Source organism: Schistocerca cancellata, chromosome 8 (assembly GCF_023864275.1).
Source record: "Schistocerca cancellata isolate TAMUIC-IGC-003103 chromosome 8, iqSchCanc2.1, whole genome shotgun sequence".
In the NCBI taxonomy this organism is placed as follows: domain Eukaryota; kingdom Metazoa; phylum Arthropoda; class Insecta; order Orthoptera; family Acrididae; genus Schistocerca; species Schistocerca cancellata.
Genome location: NC_064633.1, coordinates 82,946,497 through 82,974,088, shown reverse-complemented (window position 1 = coordinate 82,974,088; position 27,592 = coordinate 82,946,497). Strand labels below are relative to the sequence as shown.

The following is a 27,592-nucleotide window of genomic DNA, read 5'->3' as shown; positions in this document are numbered from 1 at the left end:
GGCATCTGCTTTACCGACAATCAACATTATATGATCATTCCATTTTAAATCACTCCTAATGCGTACTCCCAGATAATTTATGGTATTAACTGCTTCCAGTTGCTGACCTGCTATTTTGTAGCTAAATGATAAAGGATCTATCTTTCTGTGTATTCGCAGCACATTACACTTGTTTACATTGAGATTCAGTTGCCATTCCCTGCACCATGCGTCAATTCGCTGCAGATCCTCCTGCATTTCAGTACAATTTTCCATTGTTACAACCTCTCGATACACCACAGCATCATCTGCAAAAAGCCTCAGTGAACTTCCGATGTCATCCACCAGGTCATTTATGTATATTGTGAATAGCAACGGTCCTATGACACTCCCCTGCGGCACACCTGAAATTACTCTTACTTCGGAAGACTTCTCTCCATTGAGAATAACATGCTGCGTCCTGTTATCTAGGAACTCCTCAATCCAATCACACAATTGGTCTGATAGTCCATATGCTCTTACTTTGTTCAATAAACGACTGTGGGGAACTGTATCGAACGCCTTGCGGAAGTCAAGAAACACGGCATCTACCTGTGAACCCGTGTCTATGGCTCTCTGAGTCTCGTGGACGAATAGCGCGAGCTGGGTTTCACATGACCGTCTTTTTCGAAACCCATGCTGATTTCTACAGAGTAGATTTCTAGTCTCCAGAAAAGTCATTATACTCGAACACAATACGTGTTCCAAAATTCTACAACTGATCGACGTTAGAGATATAGGTCTATAGTTCTGCACATCTGTTCGACGTCCCTTCTTGAAAACGGGGATGACCTGTGCCCTTTTCCAATCCTTTGGAACGCTACGCTCTTCTAGAGACCTACGGTACACCGCTGCAAGAAGGGGGGCAAGTTCCTTCGCGTACTCTGTGTAAAATTGAACTGGTATCCCATCAGGTCCAGAGGCCTTTCCTCTTTTGAGCGATTTTAATTGTTTCTCTATCCCTCTGTCGTCTATTTCGATATCTACCACTTTGTCATCTGTGCGACAATCTAGAGAAGGAACTACAGTGCAATCTTCCTCTGTGAAACAACTTTGGAAAAAGACATTTAGTATCTCGGCCTTTAGTCTGTCATCTTCTGTTTCAGTACCATTTTGGTCAGAGAGTGTCTGGACATTTTGTTTTGATCCACCTACCGCTTTGACATAAGACCAAAATTTCTTAGGATTTTCTGCCAAGTCAGTACATAGAATTTTACTTTCGAATTCATTGAACGCCTCTCGCATAGCTCTCTTCACACTACATTTCGCTTCGCGTAATTTTTGTTTGTCTGCAAGGCTTTCGCTATGTTTATGTTTGCTGTGAAGTTCCCTTTGCTTCCGCAGCAGTTTTCTAACTCGGTTGTTGAACCACGGTGGCTCTTTTCCGTCTCTTACGATCTTGCTTGGCACATACTCATCTAACGCATATTGTACGATGGTTTTGAACTTTGTCCACTGATCCTCAACACTATCAGTACTTGAGACAAAACTTTTGTGTTGAGCGAACAGGTACTCTGAAATCTGCTTTTCGTCACTTTTTCTAAACAGAAAAATCTTCCTACCCTTTTTAATATTCCTGTTTACGGCTGAAATCATCGATGCCGTAACCACTTTATGATCACTGATTCCCTGTTCTGCGTTTACTTTTTCAAATAGTTCGGGTCTGTTTGTCACCAGAAGGTCTAATATGTTATCGCCACGAGTCGGTTCTCTGTTTAACTGCTCAAGGTAGTTTTCAGATAAAGCACTTAAAAAAATTTCACTGGATTCTTTGTCCCTGCCACCCGTTATGAACGTCTGAGTCTCCCAGTCTGTATCCGGCAAATTAAAATCTCCACCCAGAACTATAACATGGTGGGGAAATCTATTCGAAATATTTTCCAAATTATCCTTCAGGTGCTCAGCCACAACAGCTGCTGAGCCAGGGGGCCTATAGAGACATCCAATTACCATGTCTGAGCCTGCTTCAGTTTCAAGTGAGGCCCTAATTTGCTGGACATAATCTGCAAAGTGCGATACGTATTCAACAGTTTTCACTGCTGAATATTCCTCTGCTGCAGTTGATTAAAGAGAATGTCACAATGAGGCATGACTGTATTTAAAAAATTTAACCAGAAGAGGAAATCTTCGTCTTGCAGGAAACCCTTCAGTCCCGTGGCCTTGTTTATTGTCTTGTAATCACTGGCATCATCATCAATAATTCTGTCTAGTCACTAAACAATTTCCTTTTTACTATTTGTACACAGTGGTTACGCTCCGTGATTTAAAATTCCATCTGATGGACTGAGAAAATCCCTGACCCCGCCGGGAATCGAACCCGGGTGCGGGAAGTGAGAATGCTACCGCACGACCACGAGCTGCGGACTGTGGTGTGGTAGGACTGGACCAAGTGACACATCTGGCAGTCACCATCGACAGTTGCACTGAACATTTATTTGGCATATTTAAACAAGACAAATAACAAATAAAACCATCAACACGTTTTTAAAATTACCATTTAGGTTAGAGCAAGGTACTACAAAATTTAAACACTCATAAACCATGGCACTTACAGCATATTACACATTTAGTGAAATGAATTAAAAATTATTTACTCAAAAACTATGATCAAGCTGAAGAACAATTACGTAAAATTTTTTGAGGAAATGTAGTCTTTCGTTACTGCAGTGGTTGGTATTACCAAAAGTAATTCAGAGTACAGGCAACAACAAATCAGATACCATGGCATACAACCACAGTACTTAAATAGCAGGCACCCTACAATGTAGGATATAAAACATAAAATTTCATCTTACCAAGCAACCTCGTGGGTTTCAACAAATAATGCCCAGAAGCGGATGCCCACCCACTCAGCTGTTTCCAATACAGGCTCGGCATGGACCCCCAAACGGGAGCAGCAATGGTCACGAATAGGCACGAAAAATCCCAGAACTAGTGGGGCATCTACAACAGACTGACATCAGTCTTAAGTAACTAGAAACACAATTATTCATTACATCACATCATTTGTAGAATTAATCAACCTGCTAATGAACATCAGCTAAGCAGTACAAATCTATTATCTTATGTTTGTAAGGCCAATTATACACTAAGCCGCGAGGGAACTAGATACGTGGTCAGCCGGCACGTGTGGGCAAAGGGGCGGAAAATAAACAACAGCACAAGCAGGGCACAACCCAGGACCCCACACCCGCTACCAAGACAAACAGCAGAAGTTCTGATAAAACGAAATCAAAATGCAAGTAATTTGTGTGCAGGCTAATGGTATAGCGAGTTTCCATAGCTTATTGCCCTTATCAACTTAATAACAGTGTCACTGTAATAATAACTGGTTGGAAACACAACTCACTGCTGGTGCTAAGTGTAATGCACAATAGTTTGTCTTCAAGGCTATGACTAGTTTCACAGGCTGACCAACATTCAAAGTGGAATTCCTACTAGGCCTCAGAGGTTGACACTAGAAATGACATTTCTCACAACTGACTTCTTTGCCACTAACTATGAAACAAACCCACAACGCTCCGGGTGATCATGGCACACAGGTTTGAATACAACTGATCTATACCATCACTTGGAGATCATACTGCCATCAGAATGGAAGATAAGACAGAAAGCCAAAATTCTGAAATAGATCTTGTCTGTGAAAGGTAGTAATACAGTTCCCTCTGTCAATCATCACATTAACTGACATGACATATTGGCACTAGTCATAGTGGGGTAGACAGTTGCTCAGTAGATTAATGGCAACTGGATGCAATTAAATGCCTGTATGATTTTATACAGATGCAAAAGAACTTGCTCCCTTTCTATCAGCGTAGGTCACTTGAGCAGTCAAATATTTGGAAACAGTTGCCAGTGATATTCATTTTCAAGAAAGATTGTCAGACAGTCACAGAATTATAAACACACAGCGATTATGTCAACCAGTTGTAGGTTTTTTTGGAACAGTTTCATTTACACGTGTTGCTATCATTTGGAGGAAGGATAAAAAAGACTTTCTCTGTAGAAATAATCATAGAGTCTGTAAACAGTAATCTTATGAAGCTTGGCTTATTATATTTGCCCATGAGATCTATTCGATAGTAGGTGATGCCATACAATTTGATGCTGTGTTTATTGAATTCTGGAAGGCATTTGATACAGTTCAATTCTGTTGCCTACTGAATGAAATACAACCTTACTGAATACTGAATCAGATTGTGGATGTATCCAGTGCATATTATTAAGTAGAGCTCATCACATTTTTTTTTAACAGGATAAAATTGTCAAAAGTAGAGCTGGGACATTCTGAGATGGCCCTATCTCTGAAGTGTAATTGATTGGTGCATAATCATATCATCACAATCCCAGCAAGTTTTGGTGAAATACAGAAAGGTGTGCAGATGATCAACTGGTGCGGTTAATGACAGTTTACCCTACACACAAATAAATGTTGTTTATTGTATATAAAATACGGAGAGGTGTGTTGTTGAAATTCTGGGGTATGCATTCAAAGAAGAGCTAGGCAACACATTACTTCATCTCATGAATAACTCTTGGCGTGTCTCTGTATGAGCTCAAAAATTCTCTGGTTTTGCAAACAGCCGTTCTTCCTATGCACCATTAACAAATGGACTAAACAAAAAGGAGAATGATAATGCTACAACATGTACCATCCACCATGCATCTTAACTTGGTGTGCAAATTATAGTACTCATAATTCATATGTTATTAAATTGTTCACTGCTAACGTCCAATCGAAGCAGTGGCCTTAAGTATTTGGAGGTGCATGAAAACGAAGCCACCTGGTTGTTAAAGTATGAGTAGAAGTAAATTAATGTTGCACTGTGCAGATGTGAGTTATATCCACTTAGAGTATCATTTTTTATGTGGTGATATGTATTTCTTTTCCTGCCTTGGTTGTGTGCCACTTTGAGAGCAGAAGTAATAGCATAAATTGGGCATCGAATGCCTAGGACTCATCCCATTTACAAATCCTTCCAGACTTCAAACAAAATGTCCAGACACTCTGTGACCAAAATGGTACTGAAACAGAGGATGACAGACTAAAGGCCAAAATACTAAATGTCTTTTCCCAAAGTTGTTTCACAGAGGAAGATTGCACTGTAGTTCCTTCTCTAGATCGTCGCACAGATGACAAAATGGTAGATATCGAAACAGACGACAGAGGGATAGAGAAACAATTAAAATCGCTCAAAAGAGGAAAGGCCTCTGGACCTGATGGGATACCAGTTCAATTTTACACAGAGTACGCGAAGGAACTTGCCCCCCTTCTTGCAGCGGTGTACCGTAGGTCTCTAGAAGAGCGTAGCGTTCCAAAGGATTGGAAAAGGGCACAGGTCATCCCCGTTTTCAAGAAGGGACGTCGAACAGATGTGCAGAACTATAGACCTATATCTCTAACGTCGATCAGTTGTAGAATTTTGGAACACGTATTGTGTTCGAGTATAATGACTTTTCTGGAGACTAGAAATCTACTCTGTAGAAATCAGCATGGGTTTCGAAAAAGACGGTCATGTGAAACCCAGCTCGCGCTATTCGTCCACGAGACTCAGAGAGCCATAGACACGGGTTCACAGGTAGATGCCGTGTTTCTTGACTTCCGCAAGGCGTTCGATACAGTTCCCCACAGTCGTTTATTGAACAAAGTAAGAGCATATGGACTATCAGACCAATTGTGTGATTGGATTGAGGAGTTCCTAGATAACAGGACGCAGCATGTTATTCTCAATGGAGAGAAGTCTTCCGAAGTAAGAGTGATTTCAGGTGTGCCGCAGGGGAGTGTCATAGGACCGTTGCTATTCACAATATACATAAATGACCTGGTGGATGACATCGGAAGTTCACTGAGGCTTTTTGCAGATGATGCTGTGGTGTATCGAGAGGTTGTAACAATGGAAAATTGTACTGAAATGCAGGAGGATCTGCAGCGAATTGACGCATGGTGCAGGGAATGGCAATTGAATCTCTATGTAGAAGAGTGTAATGTGCTGCGAATGCACAGAAAGATAGATCCTTTATCATTTAGCTACAAAATAGCAGGTCAGCAACTGGAAGCAGTTAGTACCATAAATTATCTGGGAGTACGCATTAGGAGTGATTTAAAATGGAATGATCATATAATGTTGATCGTCGGTAAAGCAGATGCCAGACTGAGATTCATTGGAAGAATCCCAAGGAAATGCAATCCGAAAACAAAGGAAGTAGGTTACAGTACGCTTGTTCGCCCACTGCTTGAATACTGCTCAGCAGTGTGGGATCCGTACCAGATAGGGTTGATACAAGACATAGAGAAGATCCAACGGAGAGCAGCGCGCTTCGTTACAGGATCATTTAGTAATCGCGAAAGCGTTACGGAGATGATAGATAAACTCCAGTGGAAGACTCTGCAGGAGAGACGCTCAGTAGCTCGGTACGGGCTTTTGTCAAAGTTTCGAGAACATACCTTCACCAAAGAGTCAAGCAGTATATTGCTCCCTCCTACGTATATCTCGCGAAGAGACCATGAGGATAAAATCAGAGAGATTAGAGCCCACACAGAGGCATACCGACAATCCTTCTTTCCATGAACAATACGAGTCTGGAATAGAAGGGAGAACCGATAGAGGTACTGAAGGTACCCTCCGCCACACACAGTCAGGTGGCTTGCAGAGTATGGATGTAGATGTAGATGTAGATGTAGAGGACAGGTAGGAATACACTTCTTCACTACTTCGTCAAGAATGGCTGAACGGCTAGAAGACCGGGAAAAAAAGGTGGAAATTCCTTCCAAGTTGCTAAAGAAGATCCGCACTTGTTTATTGCCCCTCACACAACGTTCCACAATTAAATTTAACTGATGGGCGTAACAGTGAATAAAGTGAGCATTCCTGTACATTTCTCTAATTGTAGTTTGAACTCCACTTTTATGGCAACTCTTTAATAGGAGCACCGTCGTAACACTGAGCTATCAGTTTTTCAGGTGTTTACTACCCTTGACCTATGTAACTCAAAAACATCTCCCAATACGAATACCAAATATGGCGGATATAAAAACGTCGCATACGTATCATAAAGACGAAAATAGCCCTCAACCGAGAACTATTAATCCGGTCTTTCATATCCATTCCTGAACAAAAAACCACAACCGAATACACTTAATAACAAACTCAGCCGACGTACAGCAATCATCATTACATTAACCATCACACAAAACCGTTAACTCACTAATACAAATTCCGCTTCAAAAAGACGCACGCAGCACTCACCACTGACCAACAGCAAACTGAGCCCAACACACCAAACAAACGAAAACCATGAACATACCACCAGAGGGCACAACAAACAACAACACGACATCTACAAACACGCCACACTCACAAACCAAACTCCGCGCCGTAATGACGTCACACACCACAACACCCTTACGTCACGGGTCAAAGCCGATGCGTGAGATCGGATGTTTCTGTTGACCCTAAATCTTTCATTTATTTGTCCCAGTAGCTCATAGCGAATTATTAGGACCAATTGTGACAAATTTGCACAGTCAGTAGTTTCATCAACTTCTATTGCGAGAAAGTTTGCCTTCGACAGTTCACTCCTGATGAGATTGAAGCATAGCTCATAAATTGATTCAAGGAGTTCATTTTGAATTGTCTTCGATAGGCCTAAGAAAACACGGTTTTCTGATTTCTCAATGTGCTGCTTCAAGATGCAATCCAGTTCTGCCATAAGACTGACTAATCCTCGAAAATTTCCTGGGTTTTTGGGATCTGTTTCGTCGTGGCCCCTTAAGGCAAGCTCGAATTTGCCGCAAAATTTAATACAGTCTATCAGTTTACCCAGAATATACCGGTTTTTTGATACATTTTCATTATATATCTTTATGTTACGGCGGTAAGCGCTGTCTAATTGGCACATAATGTCCACTTTCCCTAGCATTGAAAACTCAATGAAACCATTTAAATGTTTTTTGCTGGAATTATGTTTTTCGCCTTTGCGTGAAAATTCTTTAAGTCAGTGATACCAATTTCAGTCCAGGCACTATCAGTACTATTTGTAAGAAGACAGGTGAAACAGAAAAATGCATTTTTCACTTCACAGCCACACAACCACTCAGCTGCATCGTACATTGTTCTATTAAAACTGAGTTTGTATCGTTGCCTAGATTTGCACTGTTTCTGTTCTTGATTGATCGTTAGATCGAGTCTGGGTGCACTAAGTTCTTTCACTTTCATCCTATGGCCGTGTTCGAAGTTTTTACCTATTAAATTGCACACTGAATTCATATTGCGCTGGTTTCACACTCGCGGTATGTCGCAGATATTCACAAGCAAGTAAAACTCACTAAAATCTTGCAAAATACACTCCGAAAAAGAAACTTGCTAATATCACACGGTATGAACAAAAGCAGTCAGCATCAGCAAGCAAGGGAAGTAAAGTAACGGGACAAATTTCACGCGCTTTGTCCTGTAATCACTTATGAAACTCTCGCTAGATGGCAGTACTGTATTGTTACTGTAGTCTAGTGCACTCTGGCGGAATATTTGCTAACTTATTCTAAATGTGGATAAAATAGCCAATGGCAGAAACAAAACAAGTATGTAAAACATTATCAAAACAATAATACTAAACGTCGATTAATGACGCATCGAAGCGTAGTAGAGATGTGCAGAGACAGAGGTTGGATAACGAAGTTTCGGCCACTCTACATTCCTTTATTACATAGATAGTGGAACGTGAAAAACGTGTGGTGGTTGGTATGACACCCTTAGGCTGCAAGCTCTGAGCCTTCAGGTCGCCCATAAAGAGCAGTACTATATAGAAGCCACGCCCCCAAACCGCTACTACATGCAGCTTACGGACGTTCCAAGGCGCAGCCTAAACACTACTAACCGTTCGGAAAACATCTATCGATACAAACTGTTCCAAAATTGTTCACCGTCGTCATTTTAATCGGAATGGGAAATATGCGAAATTCGTCCTGACAATTTAAATTATGTAATACGTTCTTGCGAAATTTACTTTAACATATATCTTAGGGCGGCTCCGTCTCAGAGCCTTTAATTACGAGCCGCGCCTGGTGCAGACAGTAACTGAAGGAAATTTGCAATGAGACGAGCAGAAATGACAGTTTTATTCACAGACGGTAATTACACTGAAGTCAGCGTTGTTCGTGGTGGTCCCCTCGACATTGCAAAAGGCGGGCCACGGTTGTTGACAGGCTCTGTGATCGCCACAGACGGCAGTGGATGCTCTGGAACGTGCTCCCTTGCTGGGCACGTGTCTGGTAAGGACCTCATTGGGGCGTCCCACTCCTCCAGCAGTGCGGTTAACGATTACTGGACGGTCGCCTGTGCCTGAGGGAGCGCTGAAGTACGTCTCGCCAGAGCAGCCCACGCTCACTCCATGGGGTTTAAGTCGGGGCGATATCCTCTCGTTCTACGAATCCACGATCTGCGCCCTTCCACATGTACATCAACATGTACGTAGACACTTGGCAAGCCACCGTACGGCGTGTGGCGGAGGGTAGCCTGTACCACTGCTAGTCATTTTCTTTCCTCTTCCGCTCGCAAATAGAACGAGAGAAAAAGTCCCTAATTTCTCGTGTCCTATCTTCGTGGTCCTTACGCGCAACGTATGTTGGCTTCAGTAGAACCGTTCGGCAGTCAGCTTCAAGTGCCGGTTCGCTAAATTTTCTCAACAGTGTTTCTCGAAGAGAACGTCGCCTTCCATGCAGGGATCCCCATGTGAGCTCCGAGCGGTTCTAGGCGCTACAGTCTGGAGCCGCGCGACCGCTACGGTCGCAGGTTCGAATCCTGCCTCGGGCATGGATGTGTGTGATGTCCTTAGGTTAGTTAGGTTTAAGAAGTTCTAGGGGACAGATGACCTTAGAAGTTAAGTCCCGTAGTGTTCAGAGCCATTTGAACCATTCGAACCCATGTGAGCTCGCGAAGTATCTGCGTAAAACTTATGCGTTGCTTGAACCTACCGGTAACAAATCCAGCAGCCCATCTCTGAACTGCTTCGATTTCTTCCTTCAATACGATCTGTTACGGATTCCAAAAACTCGAGCAGTACTCAAGAACATATAGCACCGGCTTCCTATATGCGGTCTCCTTTACAAGTGAGCCACTCTTTCCTAAAAGTCTGCCGATAAACCGAAGTCGACCATTCGTCTTTCCTAACACAGTTCTCACACGCTCGTTCCACCTGACATCGCTTTGCAACGTGTAGCGTCGCGAGTCAGTCCGCAACAGTGTTTTAATGCAATAAGGACCCGTAGCTTTGGAGCAGGTGGCTGTGACATCCGCTTGTATCTCGGCGAGATTCACTCGCACCTGTCGCTAGCGCGGCCGTGGGAAGATGCTACTTCTGTCAGTTCCAGCGACAGAAAATTCAAGCCCCTAAGAACCTAAATACACGATACTAAATATTATTCAATTTTGATAAAACTTAACGTGTAGCCTTTTGTTATTAAAAAGAAGCTGGTTGCAGAATCTCAGCTTTCTGGCTGGGGTATTTTCAAAAATAGAGAAAATTACCTAAAGTACCAAAAACCGACACTTAGGGAATTAAGTTCAGACAAAATTGTTATTTGTGTCTTATGTCGTTGTGGGGGTAAATGAGAGTGAGTGAGAGTGTGCATGTGGGACATACGTTAAATTTCAAGATTAATTTTATGTAATGCATTACGCAATCATAGTGTGGCAAAGATATTCATACCCACATTGCTGATGTATGTCCAAGCGTACTTCGTTTTATAAGAAGGCAGCCACAATAATTATCTCAAGATTAATTTTCATTTAGTTTCAATTAATAAACATTATAGTAATAATTTGCTTGTCGAAGTGACGCCAATGAATCTGATGTAGTGATCGGCTCAGAAAAGTTTAGGCACGAATATGATCTTGAAACATTAATCTGCTGTTCATTTGATCAACCAACCAGAGCCAAGTCTTTCCCGCGCTCTATCAAGTAGTATATGCGGTGTGAGAAACGGCATTGAGAGAGTCGTTGACTAGCTTTTTAGACGCGAGGGTCATGTTAAATGTGTACGTCCGTAAAATGAATAATGTCCTTTGCGTTCAGATGGATTTGTAATGGTAGCTTTTGTTGCTACGAACATTTTGTAAAAGTTTGAGAGTCCTGGGATATTTTCTTCGGGAGATATAACCGTGTGACTTATTGGACTTGGAAAATTCCGCGTGGCGATGTTCTGTGTTCTACTACAAAATATATTTGGCGAGCAATCTTTGTGAAAGAAATTCACTGAATGACTTATGTAAGAAATCAACGTTTTGTATTGAAAGTGACTGTATATTTTGGTGATTATTCTCGGAATGGACTTTGGAGAAATCTGGCTGCTTTACGTGTGACATAAACTGGGAACTTACAATAGCAGTTTTGCATACTAAATGTGGGCTGATGACACATGTTTAAGCAAAGAAAATAAAACCTACTTTTACCAGATTTCCGAACTTTCAATGAAGATCAGGACTCTGTTTTCGACCCGAAAATTTATTATGAATATTTACAGGAACAATGATAACGAGATTTACGCGGTCTCAGTAATTGTAGATATTAGGTTCTGTTTCCATCAACGCTGCCTTTTCATCACCTTGTAAGTATCTACATTGCAGAGTGAAGGGACACTGAGCAGACGCCGATCTGAGGTAGGGGAATATCAATTTGCTGCTTGCTTCAGTGACAGTGAAACTGAGAGACAGTTCCGTCGCCAACGCTACACCCAGATATTTACACGACTTGAGTGTGTCAAGCACGATACTAGTAATATTATATGCAAACATTACAGGCTTGTTCTTCCTGCTCATCCGCATTAACTTACATTTTTCCTCATTTACGGCTAGCTGCCATTCGTCAGAACAACTGGAAATTTTGTCTAAGTCGTTTTGTGTCTTCCTACAGTCACCCAACTTCGACATCTTACCGTGCACCATAGCATTATCAGCAAACAACAGCAGATTGCTGCCCACTCTGTCCTCAAATTATTTATCTATGTATGTATGTTCGATGCAGTCGCTCATTGTCATCCATAAAAATAAAGTCAGGGCCAGATACACCCCTAAAAAGACTCACACGGGGAAGACGTATAGTGTCACAATAACCTTGATCAGTGACTGTACTGTGTCCAAACATCTGAAGGTCAGTACACCCACGCAACATTATGCCTCCTCACCCTGTAACACCGGAATCATCAAAGCGATGACGTTTGACAATATTTCTGAGTGCGTTTCGTGCTATGAGGGTACGTCCAGAATCACTACGCAGCCTGAATCTGCTCTCATCCGAGAATGACCACACTTCCCGTTGGTACGGTACATACGCTTTTGGCACCGTCGCAAATCTTTATATACGGTACACCCACCAGTCGACATTATTGTGCCACTGTACTCCTTCGCCATACGCATCTTTCCAGTGCCGTATTCGGTCCTGACTTCATTTTTATAGCTGACAACGAGAAAGCGCGACCGCATCAAGCCGCGCAGGCGAAGGACCTCTTGCAACGAGAGTGTATTCGGCGAATGGACTGGCCTGCTAGTTCCCATCGAGCACGTACAACCATGGGGACACGTATTGCGCTACGTCCACATGCACCACTGGTTGACAAACCGCACTCCTTGATGAATGGAATTCACTGCCACGACAACTCAATAACGAATGGAACTCACTGCCACAAGAACACTGTAATGAATGGAACGCTCTGCCACAAGAACTTTATACCGACCTTGCGTGCAGCATGAGAGGATGTTGCACAGCGTGCATTACCGACAGTGGTAGACACACACTATACTATGTCCTGCCTTTCGTGATGCCCAGGGGACCATCATAAGTCGCAGTGACTTTGGTCTAATAACTACCTTTGAATAAAAGTGCAGTCTCTCTTCGTCTCATTACGTATTTCTGTCAGTCACCATCTGTATTGCACTGTAGCAGTTCCTTCGACGTACGGTCCAAGTTTCATTGAGCTGCGTTACTTGGCAGTGAGAAGTCATGTGGAACTTACTTTCGTCCTTAAGTTTTGCACACCGGCGTATTACTAGGATTGTGGTTGTGGACTACTGAATTCGTGCTAATTAATCACAAACACCTTTAGGGAGTATTGGAATATAACTTTAAGAGTCTAGTACAAGAGTTCTGTTTCCAACCTTACGTAATACTGCACACTTCTGTAAAATAAGCACTTTTTGATTAACTTATCCACATGTTTGTGTCAGCTCATTTAATTATCCATCTGGATGCCCAGGAACTTTACACACTAAGCCTCGTCCATAGTATGCCCATTGATCTTTGCTTCCGGTACCTTTAAATCATTTTCATGTCTTAGCAATTGCACAATACGCATTTTAGAAAGATTAAGGCTTAAACTGTTGCCTGTGTACGACTTGTAACCCTGTCCCATTATTTTACAGGCTGCGTCTGGTGTGAATATGTTTCGGCGATTTATCAGTCATGCTTGTGTCATCAGCGTATACACTACGCGATCAAAAGTATATGGACACCTGGCTGAAAATGGCTTACAAGTTCGTGGCGCCCTCCATCGATATTGCTGGAATTCAATATGGTTTTGTCCCACCCTTAGCCTTCATGAAAGCTTCCAATCTCGTAGGCATACGTTCAATCAGGTGGTGGAAGGTTTCTTGGGGAACGGCAGCCCATTCTTCACGGAGTGCTGTACTGAGGAGAGGTATCGATGTCGGTCGGTGAGGCCATTGCAAAACATCCCACAAGTGTTCTATAGGATCCAGGTCAGGAGTCTGTGCAGGCTAGTCCATTACAGGGGTTATTGTCGTGCAACCAATCCGTCACAGGCCTTACATTATGAACAGGTGCTCGAACGTGTTGAAAGATGCAATCGGCATCACCGAATTGCTCTTCAACAGTGGGAAGCAAGAAGGTGCTCAAAACATCAGTGTAGGCCTGTGCTGTGATAGTGCCACGCAAAACAACAAGGGGTGCAAAACCCCTCCAAGAAAAACACGACCGCACCGTAACACCACCGCCTCCGAATTCTACTGTTGGCACTACACACGCTGGCAGGTGACGTCCACGGGGCATTCGCCATACCCATACCTTGCCATCGTGTACCGTGATTCTTTATTCCACTGTTCAATCGTCCAATGTTTACGCTCCTTACACCAAGCGACGGGTCTCTTGGTATTTACCGGCGTGATGTGTGTCTTATGAGCAGCTGCTCGACCATGAAATCCACCTCCTGTCTAACTGTCGTAGTACTTGCAGTGGATCCTGATGCATTTTGGAATTCCTGTGTGATGGTCTGGATAGACGTCTGCCTATTACACATTACGACCCTCTTCAACTGTTGGCGGTCTCCGCCAGTCAACAGACGTGAGTTCCGCGGGGCGCCCCATTCTGCTCTCTCACGATGTCTAATGACTACTGAGGTCGCTGATGTGGAGTACCTGGCAGTAGGTGGCAGCACGATGCACCTAATATGAAAACGTATGTTTTTCGGGATGTCCGGATACTTTTGATCACATAGTGTATTACGGATTTTGAAGAGTCCTCGAATGTCTCTGGTATATCATTTCTAGACGAAGAACTGGATTGGGTCAAGCACAGAAGCTTGCAGCACACCACATCTAATGCTTGTCCACTTCGAATTTAATCTTAATCCTATCGTATGATTTGTTAATACGAGTCTCTGATTTTTACGTTAAGATGTGACTCCTTCCACGCAAGAGGATGATATTTAATGCCACACATTTTAATTTCCCCAGCAAGATTTTATGATCTATATAGTTACACTCATCTCTTATATCTACGTTCTTCTGTAGTTACAGGTTGCAATTCTGGAAGACATTCACCTTTCTTCCCCGTTTCTGTACTTTTCCATCTTCTCATAAATTCTATATCAGACCCACTCTGCAATCTGAGCAACATATCCCAGACTGTACAACACCACACATGTTTTCCTATTTTTTCGTGAGTCCTGTTTTAAATTGAACAATTCAGATGCCTAGACAGATCAGCTTTTTCTGATGAAGTGTGGCTGTATGTTCTTGGCTATTATGGTAATATACACTATTTGATCAAAGGTGTCTGGACACGTATTACTGGATATTAATATAGGATATATCTAGTCTTCGCGTTTTGACGGCTTTAACGCCACTGAGGACACTTTTAGTGAGGTATCTGAATGTCTTTGAAGGAAAAGCACATTACTTCCTCAAAAGCCGAAACCAGAGACGGTAGGGTGTCGGGCTCTGGAATCTGGAGCAAAGCCGAAGTTGTTAACTCATCCCAAAGGTGATCCATTGGGTTCAGGTCGGGACTCCAGACAGACCAGTCCATTTCAGGAATGTTATTGTTCACCAACCACTGCCTCACAGATACTGTTTTATGACAAACTTCTCTGTCATGCTGATACAAATCATCACGGTCTCCGAACAGTCCCACTACTTTAAGCAGTATAATATGGTGTGAAATGTGTACACATCTTTGTACTTTTAGACTTAAGAGTTTACTTAAGCGCAACAACAGGACCACATCTGAACAACTAAGAAACCCCCATACCTTAACATCATCTCCTTCATGGTGCACTGTTGGCATTCCGTACGATGGCACGTAGCGTTACCCAGGCTTTCGCCAAACCCAGACCTCTCCATCGGATTGCCACACGGTATAACGCGATACATCGCACCAGATGAGTCGTTTCCAGTCATCCACCGTCGAGTGACGTCGCACTTCACGTCACTCAAGCGCCGCTTAGCACTGACCACGCAAATGTGTGGCTTACGAGGGGCTGCTCCACCGTTGCATGCTACTCTTTTTAATTTCTTTCGCAGATTGCGCTAGCTGGACTGCAGGTGGCGCTCTGTAACTCCACAGCGATCTCTTCCGCTCATTTCATGCAATTTTGTTCAATGAGCCTCCGCAATGCTCGGTGATTCTTGTCCGTCAGTGAACGATGGGTGCCCGGTTTTGGTTATTTGTGATTATTCCTGTTGTGTGGGCTACTGTGGGAGTCAGCCCTGGCCGGTGAAAGGAATCCAAAATCATTTGTACGTACCAAATGGTGATTAATATAACACTTTATTTCTAAAAAGAAAAGCAACTTATCTTCTTGTGCCTCCTGCGATCGATGACTTTTCTCTATTATTACTCGCAGGACGCAAACTTAAGTATCGTCTTCCTATTACTCAGTTCTGATGCTCTCGAAGACTGCGACCAAACTGGGTCGACCAGCGACGGACGGCTGGTTAAATCAGCGTTCACAGGGAGCGCTGAACCCTGTTTTCCATTGGCGCGCGGGTCGGCGCCTTCTTGATGGCGCTGCGCTGGTCAGCGTACAGTCCCTTCTTTAGAATTGCGGAGTTCCTTCAAGTTTCCACTTCACAAGTACATCACCAACAGTCGACTGACAGCGTTAGAAGGGTTGAAATGACTCTCAGGCATTTGTTACTCACGTGACATCCAATGCCAAGTCCACGTTCGAACTCGCTGAGTTATCCTCACCGATCCATTTCGTTGTTACTGCTTCTCTGCTCACAACTGTATACTCCCCCGCTCTTTTTAGTACTGCCCCAAGTCTCCTGACATATAGTGGTCAGTCCCGAGTTACACAGGTGTGCTCCGTTATTTCTCATCAGATAGTGCGCAATTGTGGTGTTGAGTCCCTAACTTCGCCCGTTCTGAAATGGAGCAGAGGATTAGGCGAGGCGCTCAAGGCAATAATTTTCAAAGACCTGTGGCGAGACGGTGTTAGTAATAGCTGGTCACAATATGAGGCCAACCAAGTTGAAGAACCTAGGACGTGCCCGATTAATATAAGCATATTTCTGCTTCGAGCAAGTCTCTGACACTACGAGATTCTTGAGCTCGCCTGATCAGTCATAGCGGACAATCACCCTTCCTTATATTTGAGCATACGCAAAGAAGGGCAGTTTGACCTATGGGGCCGTGTAATGGAGATGCTGGAAAAACTGAACTGCCAAACGCTTGAAGATGGGCGCAGAGTATTCCGTGAAAGTCCACTTAAAATGGCTCAAGAAGCAACTTTAATTTGGGATTCTAGGAATATATTACAATCCCCTATGCATCGCTCTCGTAGTAATCGGGAAGATATTAGAGCAGTTAACTTGGATAGAGGCGTTTACACTGTATTTGATACCGCGTGCCATAAGCGCACTCAGTGGGAAGAAGTTCCAATAACCGGTACAATAAGATATGCCTCTACAGTGGTTTCACACTGTAGATATAATTTAGAGAATCCGACAATGTAACTACTACACTAATTAAAATATTCCAGGCTATTATGCCGCCGTTGCTACCTCTGGATCACGGGGTCCCTGGTTCGATTCCCATCCGGGTTGGGGATTTTACCAATGGCCTTGCCGCAATGGTATCACCGGTTCCAGTCGGATCACCGAGGTTAAGTGCTGTCGGGCTGGGCTAGCACCTGGATGGGTGAGCTCCCGTCTGCCGGAGGGCTGTTGGCAAGCGGGGAGCACTCAGCCCTTGTGAGGCAACCTGAGGAGCTACTCGATTAAGGAGTAGCGGCTCCGGTCTCCTAAACTGACAGACGGCAGGGAGAGCGGTGTGCTGCTCTCATGCCCCTCCGTATCCGCATCCAGTGACGCCTGCGGGCTGAGGACGAGACGGCGGCCGGTCGGTACCGTTGGCTCTTCCAAGGTCTGTTCGAACAGAGTTTAGTTATTATGCCGCAGAAGACTCTCGCACACAGTGAAGAAATTTTTTGCATTTCTTCCAGAATTTCATTCGGCCACGGCGCAAATGACCGGAAAAATAAGGGTGGCATTTACGGCAGTGAGCATTGTAGTTTTGGTTGTTGTGGTCTTCAGTTCGAAGACTGCTGGATTCAGCTGGGGACAGTTCTCCTCCTAAATAAACAATCAATGCTTATTAATGTCGGCGATGTTACCCTGGCAGTGGAATGCTGCTCGCAGATAACTGTTTAATGTTTACGGCTCATCTGTGTCAAACGGGTTTACGTGTAACGTCGCATTCTGTTCCTGAAAACATTGCCCTTCGAAAACACCTGTAAATATACATGATTAGTTATTAAATAAACCTGATCTCAAATTACGGTAGTCAACACACGTGAAAAGTAAATGTATATTAATTGTTTTTTACCCTCAGAGTATGGTGAATTTTAGGACCAGTCGGGCTTTAATGACTTACCGAATTTAACTGTGGTGTCACCGCCAGACACCACAATTGCTAGGTGGTAGCTTTTAAATCGGCCGCGGGTCGCCACTGTCAGTAATTGCAGACCGAGCGCCGCCACACGGCAGGTCTAGAGAGACGTACTAGCACTCGCCCCAGTTGTACAGCCGACTTTGCAAAGAACGGTTCACTGACAACTACGCTCTCATTTGCCGAGACGATAGTAGCATAACCTTCAGCTACATTTGCTGCGACCTAGCAAGGCGCCATTACGAGTATACATATTGAGATTCTATTAATGTATCATCAAGAGCGATGTTCTATAAATGTGGATTAAAGTTAAGTATTCCAGAAGCTACGTACTTTTCTTTATAGCATTCATTACGTATCCTGTTTCAGACCTCACGCCAGCTTGCGTGAGTTTAAGCGCGTGCCTTTCGGCTTCCTTTCATTGTATCTAGGCTGTCTTGTCTAGACACAACATTAACCCTTTCGCGGGCCGTGAGGGATATACTTCCCACTAAATATATTTCTTTACATCGTTTAAGGGAGTGTGTGTTATCACTTCTTTACGCTCCTGGCATCTACTGGCAATCCGCTGCACCAGCTTTATTTCTAATCCATTAAATTTCGGGCATGCAGCCGCGCAAATAAAATTTCTTCTACTGATATTTCGGCCGCGTATCGTCCGGCCATCTTCAGAGCGAGTCACAAGACTGATGACAAGGTGCCAAGCGCGGCCTTATATGCTCCACCGCGGCGGTACTGCGCATGCGGGTCACAGATGCTGCGCCGCCTGTGGCGAAAGCGTACGGACGTTCGATGTGCTTATCGATGTTTGATCGGCGGCGATGACACGGTGACGACTTCTCTGCAATTTAATTAGTCCAAGAGCCGGATTCCATGCTTTGTCCAAATTGAAACCTTTATCTCTGTTTATTAAATTGTTGGCTAATCGAATTTCTATGGCTTCCTTGAATACAGAATCCCAAAAAGAAGAGGTGGATGTTAAAATCTTCACATCACTGTAATTCATGGAATGACCCGTATCAATACAATGTTCGGCCACAGCTGACTTGTCTGGTTGTAATAGGCGTGTGTATCTTCGGTGCTCCACACACCTTTCATGAACGGTGCGTGTTGTTTGACCTATGTATGACTGCTCACAATTTCCGCAAGGAAACCAACGCATACAAATCTATACCTTCATGCCAGTAGCTGCCATCACCCTTCTCAGAGCATGGGTGTCCTTAAGACCTTAGTGCATCGGGCGCACTGTGTATCCGATGAAGACAATTTACAAGGAGAGCTAACATACCTCAAGAGTATTTTTAAATCGAATGGATATTCTCCGCAACAAATTCGTAGAGCATTCGATGTAAAACCTAAAAAGAAGGTATACGATGCGGAAGAAGATAGTAATTTCTTCAGATCTAGGGCGTTTCTGCCTTATGTGGGTGCTCTTTCTTCAAAGATAGGCCGTATTCTAGAGAAACACTGTGTTAAGGTGATCTTCCGGCCCCCCACGAAGATTGCGGCTTTACTCGGCTCTGTAAAGGACGATTTATTGCTTCGTAAGGCGGGTGTGTACCAGATTCCTTGCGGAAATTGTGAGCAGTCATACATAGGTCAAACAACACGCACCGTTCATGAAAGGTGTGTGGAGCACCGAAGATACACACGCCTATTACAACCAGACAAGTCAGCTGTGGCCGAACACTGCATTGATACGGGTCATTCCATGAATTACAGTGATGTGAAGATTTTAACATCCACCTCTTCTTTTTGGGATTCTGTATTCAAGGAAGCCATAGAAATTCGATTAGCCAACAATTTAATAAACAGAGATAAAGGTTTCAATTTGGACAAAGCATGGAATCCGGCTCTTGGACTAATTAAATTGCAGAGAAGTCGTCACCGTGTCATCGCCGCCGATCAAACATCGATAAGCACATCGAACGTCCGTACGCTTTCGCCACAGGCGGCGCAGCATCTGTGACCCGCATGCGCAGTACCGCCGCGGTGGAGCATATAAGGCCGCGCTTGGCACCTTGTCATCAGTCTTGTGACTCGCTCTGAAGATGGCCGGACGATACGCGGCCGAAATATCAGTAGAAGAAATTTTATTTGCGCGGCTGCATGCCCGAAATTTAATGGATTATTCATTACGCCGCGAGAAGTTGAAAAAAGCTTTATTTCTGTTTGTTGTGAAATATAGCATTCAGGACTCTGGGACTTATGAATCCCACCAAACTACAGTGTTTTAATGGTTCTTGGAACGTATGGTTACCACCAAGGTAGTTTCTGGATTTGGTTTATGAATTATATGTCATTTGTGGTCCTTGTGAACTATACTTACCACCAACTTAAGAGTATCCTGGTAGGTCATACCTTCTGTTGTGTTTTTGGTCTTTGCTCATACTGTACTATTATACAGTAGTAATAATTCATTGCATTGCAGAATTCAAGCTGTAAGTAAATTTCATTTTTAATGTGGAGCTGTTAACCGTGGTGAACTACGTTTTCGTGGAACACGCCGGCACGTCATTGTACGAAGAAGCTCGGTGCAATGGCGTGGCTGGTCGTCAGTTGTATGCCAGACAGTTTCGCACTCCATCTTTGCTACAGTGTACCAGCGGGCCTCAGACGTGAGCACATTAACCAACAGCAGGAACGACTGTGGTGATCCACGGCGGTGTCGCACACTCCAGTCTGAGGAGACTGTAGTCCATACACAACAACGAGTACCAGGAACGTAGTGGCTAGACTGAATGTGGATCACCAGACAGTTCAAATGGTTCAAATGGCTCTGAGGACCATGGTACTTAACCTCTGAGGTCATCAGTCCCCTAGAACGTAGAACTACTTAAATCTAACTAACCCAAGGACATCACACACATCCATGCCCGAGGCAGGATTCGAACCTGCGGCATTAGCGGTCGCGCGGTTCCAGACTGAAGCGCCTAGAACCGCTCGGCCACACCGGCCGGCAAGATTCTCACCAAGAACGTCATCACGTTCTGCGTGAGCAGCAGTTACAGTCGTACCTCTCTCAGGAAGCATAGGCAAATTCAGCGACGGGATTTTGTGTCACGAGCCCACTTCTGCAACTGGTTTCTCCGCCGTGTTGACGAGCCCGAATTCCGACGGCAGATCCTTTTCACGGATGAAGACGACTTCGGAGGTGGATTCAGTTCCCGCAACAGTATGTGTGCGCTGACGAAAACCGGCATGCTGCGCTTGCTTCACGGGTTTCAGGAACGATACGGTCTGAACATTTGGGTAGGGTACCTCGATAAGCGTGTGACCTTCTTCCACCACATCTCACGGATACCGCCTACTTGCGAATCTTTGAGAGCATACTGCATGGGCTCTCGGAAGTTGTGCCACAGCAGTTGCTTCAGAACAGCACGATGGCGCAAAACGTGCAGTCCGAGATCATGTGGACGATTTGAGCAGCAATGGGTAGACCCGAAATCCTTGATTTACGAGACCCTTTTGGCATCCGAAGAAGAGCTACTGTCGCAGTTTATGGCTGCGACGGATGGTGGACGACCAGGGATTTGAGATCGTGTATTCCAGAACTTGGTACAGAGGTACTGTATCTGTGTTGGCATCGGTAGTCGTTACATCGAGTCTTACTTGTAAGTGGAGCCAGACGACAACCAGCAGGAGTCACAGAGCAAAGTGTTTTGTGGTACTTTTGTGTAGCGTGAGAAAGATGCGTTTCCGTACACGATTTCCTGTGCTAAAACTGATCATCATGGCTCCCCTAAAAGTCCTCAAAGTCTGTAAACGGAATTTAGTTACACCCTCAATAATTTATTCACTTCACCAGACAAGTCGTCCATCCATAGGCGCTTAATGTTTCCCTTTGCAAAGCAGGAGTGTGCTGCTACTTTATATGTATTTTGTTGAAGAGATACATGTCTATCTTTTGAAACGTTTGTATGACTATTTTCCCAAACTTTAAGTTTTCAGCAATGTAGAGCTACATACTCTATAAATTAAAAACTCTTATTATAAATGCTAGCTCCGTAATTCTATTACTCGACTTCTGTTAATGATATTAGTCGCTCACAACTACACTTCCACCGTTCAGGTGACAAACCTCCAGACCCGGCTTAAGACCCACAAATAGCCACTAGGGCCGAGATGCCGAGATGTGCCAGAGGTATGCAAAATTTTTATACAGGGCATATCATAATGCTAACAGCAGTAACTGACATAGTTGAAAGTATACGATAACAGAAGCAGAAGCGTACCAGTAAACATGGGTCCACAAAAGATACGTGTGCGGTACGAATGCGGAATGTGTGGTTATGAGGCGGCACTGACTCCACTATGAAACATTGTCCTAATCGTTACTAATCTATTTGTAAAGTTGACTTTTCAAATAAGTCCCCATCTGAATGGGCTTATGTTTCACCCGTGGCTTATCTTAACAGGAACTACGGTAGTACTTCGGTGCGTTATGTATGGTGAAAGGAGTTTTTCAATTCTCAACTTGATGAACACTACCGCTTTCTCGAGAGCGATTGTCTCGACAGTCTAGCAACTGAAAGCGATACATCGAAGTGAGCAGATTGAGATCCTGTTTCGAAAGCCGGCCGATGTGATCGAGCGGTTCTAGGCGCTTCAGTCCGGAACCGCGCGACTGCTACGGTCGCAGGTTCGAATCATGCCTCGGGTATGGACGTGTGTGATGTCCTTAGGTTAGTTAGGTTTAAGTAGTTCTAAGTTCTAGGGGACTGATGACCTTAGATGTTGTCCTATAGTGCTCAGAGCCATTTTGTTCTGAAAGGCTTTCGTAAGTTAAGGACTACAAAAATTTCAATATGTTTTTATTCAATTGTCAGCATTATACTCAATAATTTTAGGAATGATACGTGCCTCTATTAATGAAATATTTCTCTGTCGTATTTTTATATCCTCGTCCGCGTTGCTAGAACACAGTTTATGATCATTCACACTGCCGATGATGCAGACAGTTGTGGAAGAAGCAAACGTTCATGTGGTCGATGACGGTGTGGTTCACGCAGTGAACGCCTAGCCAGAAACGAAGTCCAGAGCGTAGCGTAAGTCGTCATAAGCCTGCGCAGACTGTCCAAATAGCTATCTGAAGCGAGAAATATAGATACAGGCAAAGTCGATGACCCTCCTATCAATGGGGCGTTTCGAAGGCATCAGACAAGTGCGGTTGTCATATCTTGACAAAAGTTCCCATGGGCACCGCCTGTCACAGCATCCACTGCTGCCTACCGCTCCACTGGCAGCGGCAGCTCGTCCTGTGCAGGACCTCTGAACGACTCACTAGCTTGCTCTAATGCGACTAGCGTCGGGGCACTAGCTTTTGATGAAAAGGTTCAGAAAGGAATGCATCGTTTGTGATGGAAGCGCATGATATACAGGACATAAAATCCCTTCTAAGGCCTGCGATCATTTTTATGTTAATAATTGGCAACCAATGCTGTACAATCGCAATAAAGTCATGAGATGTTCAATTGACTTTTATTAGAACATGTTACGCGTTTCGGTATTACATCCATCTTCAGCATCACAAATTTCAACTCCTTCCTAACCAACCAGGCGTCTTGAAGCAGAGCGTATACTGCTTGTGTCGCAGTTATATGTTATTCGACACTTTGAGTTGTCAAGGCTGTACGCCTGCTTGGTTAGGATGGACTTGAAGTTTGTGATGTTTGAAGATGGGTGTAATCCCGAAACGCGTAACATGTTCTAATAAAAGAGTCAGTTGAACATCTCATCACTTCATTGCGACTGTACAGCATTGGTTGCTAGTTATTTTTCTGATGGAAGCATCACGAAGTTGCATGCCTCGATCTCTGTGATGTGCTGTCTTTTAGGTGACGATCTATCACTGGGACATGCCTCAATCGCTGCAGTACCTCGGTGGTTGGCCCAACGAGTTGATTGTCGATTATTTTGTGGAGCACGCCAGGATACTTTTCGAAAACTTTGGGGACAGGGTGAGTCTAAATTTCGCCCAGTATTGTCAGTGACCTTTAAATATATTTTTAAAAAAATTAATAGGAGCATTTGTCTCTACAGGTGAAGTGGTGGACCACGTTCAACGAGCCGGCTGTCTTCCTGAGAGGGTACGCAAGCGCCAATATTGCTCCCGGACAGAACGCTTCTGGAATAGGCGACTACTTGGCGACTCACGCAATGCTCAAGGCGCACGCGCGCCTCTGGCACCTGTACGACGAGCAGTACAGGGCCACGCAGAACGGTGGGTGCACTGTCGTAGTTCAGCCTGCCGTATAACCACGTCTGATCGTCTCTTCTCTTGGCAGAATTCCGCATTTCCTTACATACTCTTTATTTTCATCTGTCCAAAACTCTTCATGTCTATCACGGTGCTCCAAACCTTCAGGTATAAAATTAAACAGCAGTTATAGGCTACTAACACGAGTACTTTCTAATGATCTGAAATGAGTATTTAGCCTTTCGTTATTATCATAATTGTGAAATTTAAAACTTTCCTGGTGTACAGATTTCTTTTATTTTCTTACTCTCGTATCAGAGACGCACATATTGTACAGAGTTACGACTATATTTCTTTTACCTAAAACGTGGACACTTCCAATGCATTTACCTCCGTGCAAGAGGCTGGATGTAGACGGCGCTGGAGTATATGATGGACAGTCCGGTCTTTTCCACAGTTACACTATCATCTTGATCACTGTAGCCCGATCATGCCAAATTAACCTTTGATCTGCCAAATCCAGATGTCGTTGACTCCCAGTTAGTCCATTTCTCATCATACCCAGGAGGTACAGGTTCTGAACCTCTTTTTCAGCAATGGGGAAGGTAGGTCGTAGCTCTCCATACATTTCTATCTACATCTACATTGATACCCTGCAAATCGCACTCAAGTGTCTGGAAGAGGGTTAATCGAACCACCTTTACAATACTTCTCTATTATTCCACTTTCGAACAGCGTGTGCAAAAAACGAACACCGCTATCTCTCTCCCGATGTAGGTCGGCGTGAATAAAATATTTTCGTATTCGGAGAAGAAAGTTGGTGATTCAAATTTCGTGAGAAGTTTCCGCGTTTGTTTTAACGGTGCTCATCGCAAATCCTGTATCGTGTCCGTGACACTCTCTCCCCAGTTCGGGATAATACAAAACGTACTGCTCTTCTTTGAATTTTCTCGATGTACTCCATTAATCCTGTCTGGTAAGGATCCCAGATCGCGTAGCAGTACTCCAAGAGAGGACGAACAAGCGTAGTGTAGGCAGTCTCATCGCTATGTTTTCTGCCAATAAAAGGCAGTCTTTGGTTCAGCCTCCCAAGAACATTTTCTATGTGTTCTTTCCAATTTAAATGTGTTCATAACTGTAATTCCTAGGTACTTAATTCAATTTACGGCCTTTTGATTTGATTGATTTATCGTGTAACCGTAGTTTAAGGATTCCTTTTAGTACTCATGTGTATGACTTCACACTTTTCATTATTTAGTGGCAGCTGCCAGTTTTCGCACCATTCAGATATATTTTCCAAATCGTTTTCCAGTTTGTTTAGATCTTGTGATAAGTTTACTAGACGGTAAACGACAACATCATCTGCAGACATATTCTCTCCTAAGTCGTTCATGTAGATAAGGGCCTTGAGGAACGCAAGAAATCACTTCGGTATTATTCAACGACTCCATAGTTGCAACCTAGCTTTCTCAGCAGTGATCCTGTCGTCGATATTCCATGGAAACGGAGTGGATAACTCGGGTATATTAACACAAAAGCTCAGTGCAAAATGACAGTGCAAGAATTGGCGCGGGACTCATTATTATAAATCAGTTTTGTTCCCTTTCTAAAAATATTAATGTACAAATTTGTCGTTGGAGTGGGATGAACTCAAGTTTGGAAGAGTAGATGATCACAAAGAACAGAAAATAATTTACGATTAAAAAACATGAGACTGTCATGGTTATTCACAAGAATATGTGGCGTTTATGCAACATCTCTGCCTACAAGTTACTATATTTTGTTGTTACGCGCTAATGCACAGTATATAAAGGTTTTTGTCGCTGGAACCCACTAAGAAATTAGTGTCATTCGACCTACCCATCCCACTGCGCGCCCGAGTGTAAGAGCGGTCGGGCGAATACAAGCTGAATCGTACCGGAACATTGAGAGACAGCTTGGCGGCCAAGAAGCGTATATTTTATTATTTATATTTAATATTTAATGTTAATCTCCGTCTCCAGTTCTGCTGCTGTCGTTACTTGCACGGAGAACTTGTTAAAAGTAAGCCGCCCGGTGTGGCAGAGCGCTTCTAAGCGCTTCAGTCTGGAACCGTGCGACCGCTACGGTCGCAGGTTCGAATCCTGCCTCGGGCATGGATGTGAGTGATGTTTAGTTAGGTTTAAGTAGTTCTAAGTTCTAGGGGACTGATGACCTCAGATGTTAAGTCCCATAGTGCTCAGAGCCATTTGAACCATTTTGTTAAAAGTAATTTCTATAACGTTCAGTTAGGATTCTGACTAATCACAGATTTCATTTGCTATTGATAGCCATTGGTATACCAAGAACCAATCACAAGCAAGCCTTTAGCCGGCAGACGCAAAACTGTTACGACAGCTCACTACTAGACTATGGTCTATTTCTGGGAACGCAACAAGTGATGTAATGTATGGAGTACAATTTCGCTTGAAGATGGAATAGTTTAGTAAAAGTTGCCTCGGGAAATATATATGTGCGATCTCGAGTGAATTGTGAGTCCGTGTGGAGCATTTTGTTGTGACTTCCCTGGCACTGGGAATCATTTTCTTTATTTTGTGATTCCATTAACAAAAGAAAATCAAGTGGAGTGCCAATATTTCGCAATTTCATTTCTAGCAGCAGGGAGATTTTTCACTTTTGCCGTTTCATTACGCAGTGTTTACTTGGCTCAAATGGCTCTGAGCACTACGGGACTCAACTTCTGAGGTCATTAGTCCCCTAGAACTTAGAACTAGTTAAACCTAACTAACGTAAGGACATCACACATATCCATGCCCGAGGCAGGATTCGAACCTGCGACCGTAGCGGTCTCGCGGTTCGAGACTGCAGCGCCTAGAACCGCACGGCCACTTCGGCCGGGCCAGTGCTTACTGCATGCACGTTAACGCCCGGGGCCGGCGGAGAAGAAACCACCCAGGTCGACGACTATGTGACATTTTTATAAAAGATGAGCACGTTACCTGCGTTTGTGTCGGGAGAAGTGGGCGCCATTGTTACTTTCAGAAACCCATCGTATTTGTTGCACCTGGCATAAGGTTTTGGAGGGAAGTGCAACATGCCATATGAGGTTTACAATTTACATCTTTTGGGAACTAATAAATATTACACTTGGCATACCCACGTTAAACGTTATTACTCTTGGCTTCCCTTGCATGGGCAAAATGCCGTTAAACAGCG

At 43.8% G+C, this 27,592-nt stretch overlaps 1 protein-coding gene across 1 annotated transcript in view; it reads left to right on the top strand.

The window, feature by feature from the left end:
• Positions 1 to 27,592, top strand: part of LOC126095010 (myrosinase 1-like) — a 128,756-nt gene that overhangs the window by 25,681 nt on the left and 75,483 nt on the right. The window contains exons 4-5 of the mRNA XM_049909668.1: positions 24,036 to 24,158; positions 24,241 to 24,421. Coding sequence (XP_049765625.1) covers positions 24,036 to 24,158; positions 24,241 to 24,421 — 304 coding nt within the window. The remainder of the gene's footprint in view (positions 1 to 24,035; positions 24,159 to 24,240; positions 24,422 to 27,592) is intronic.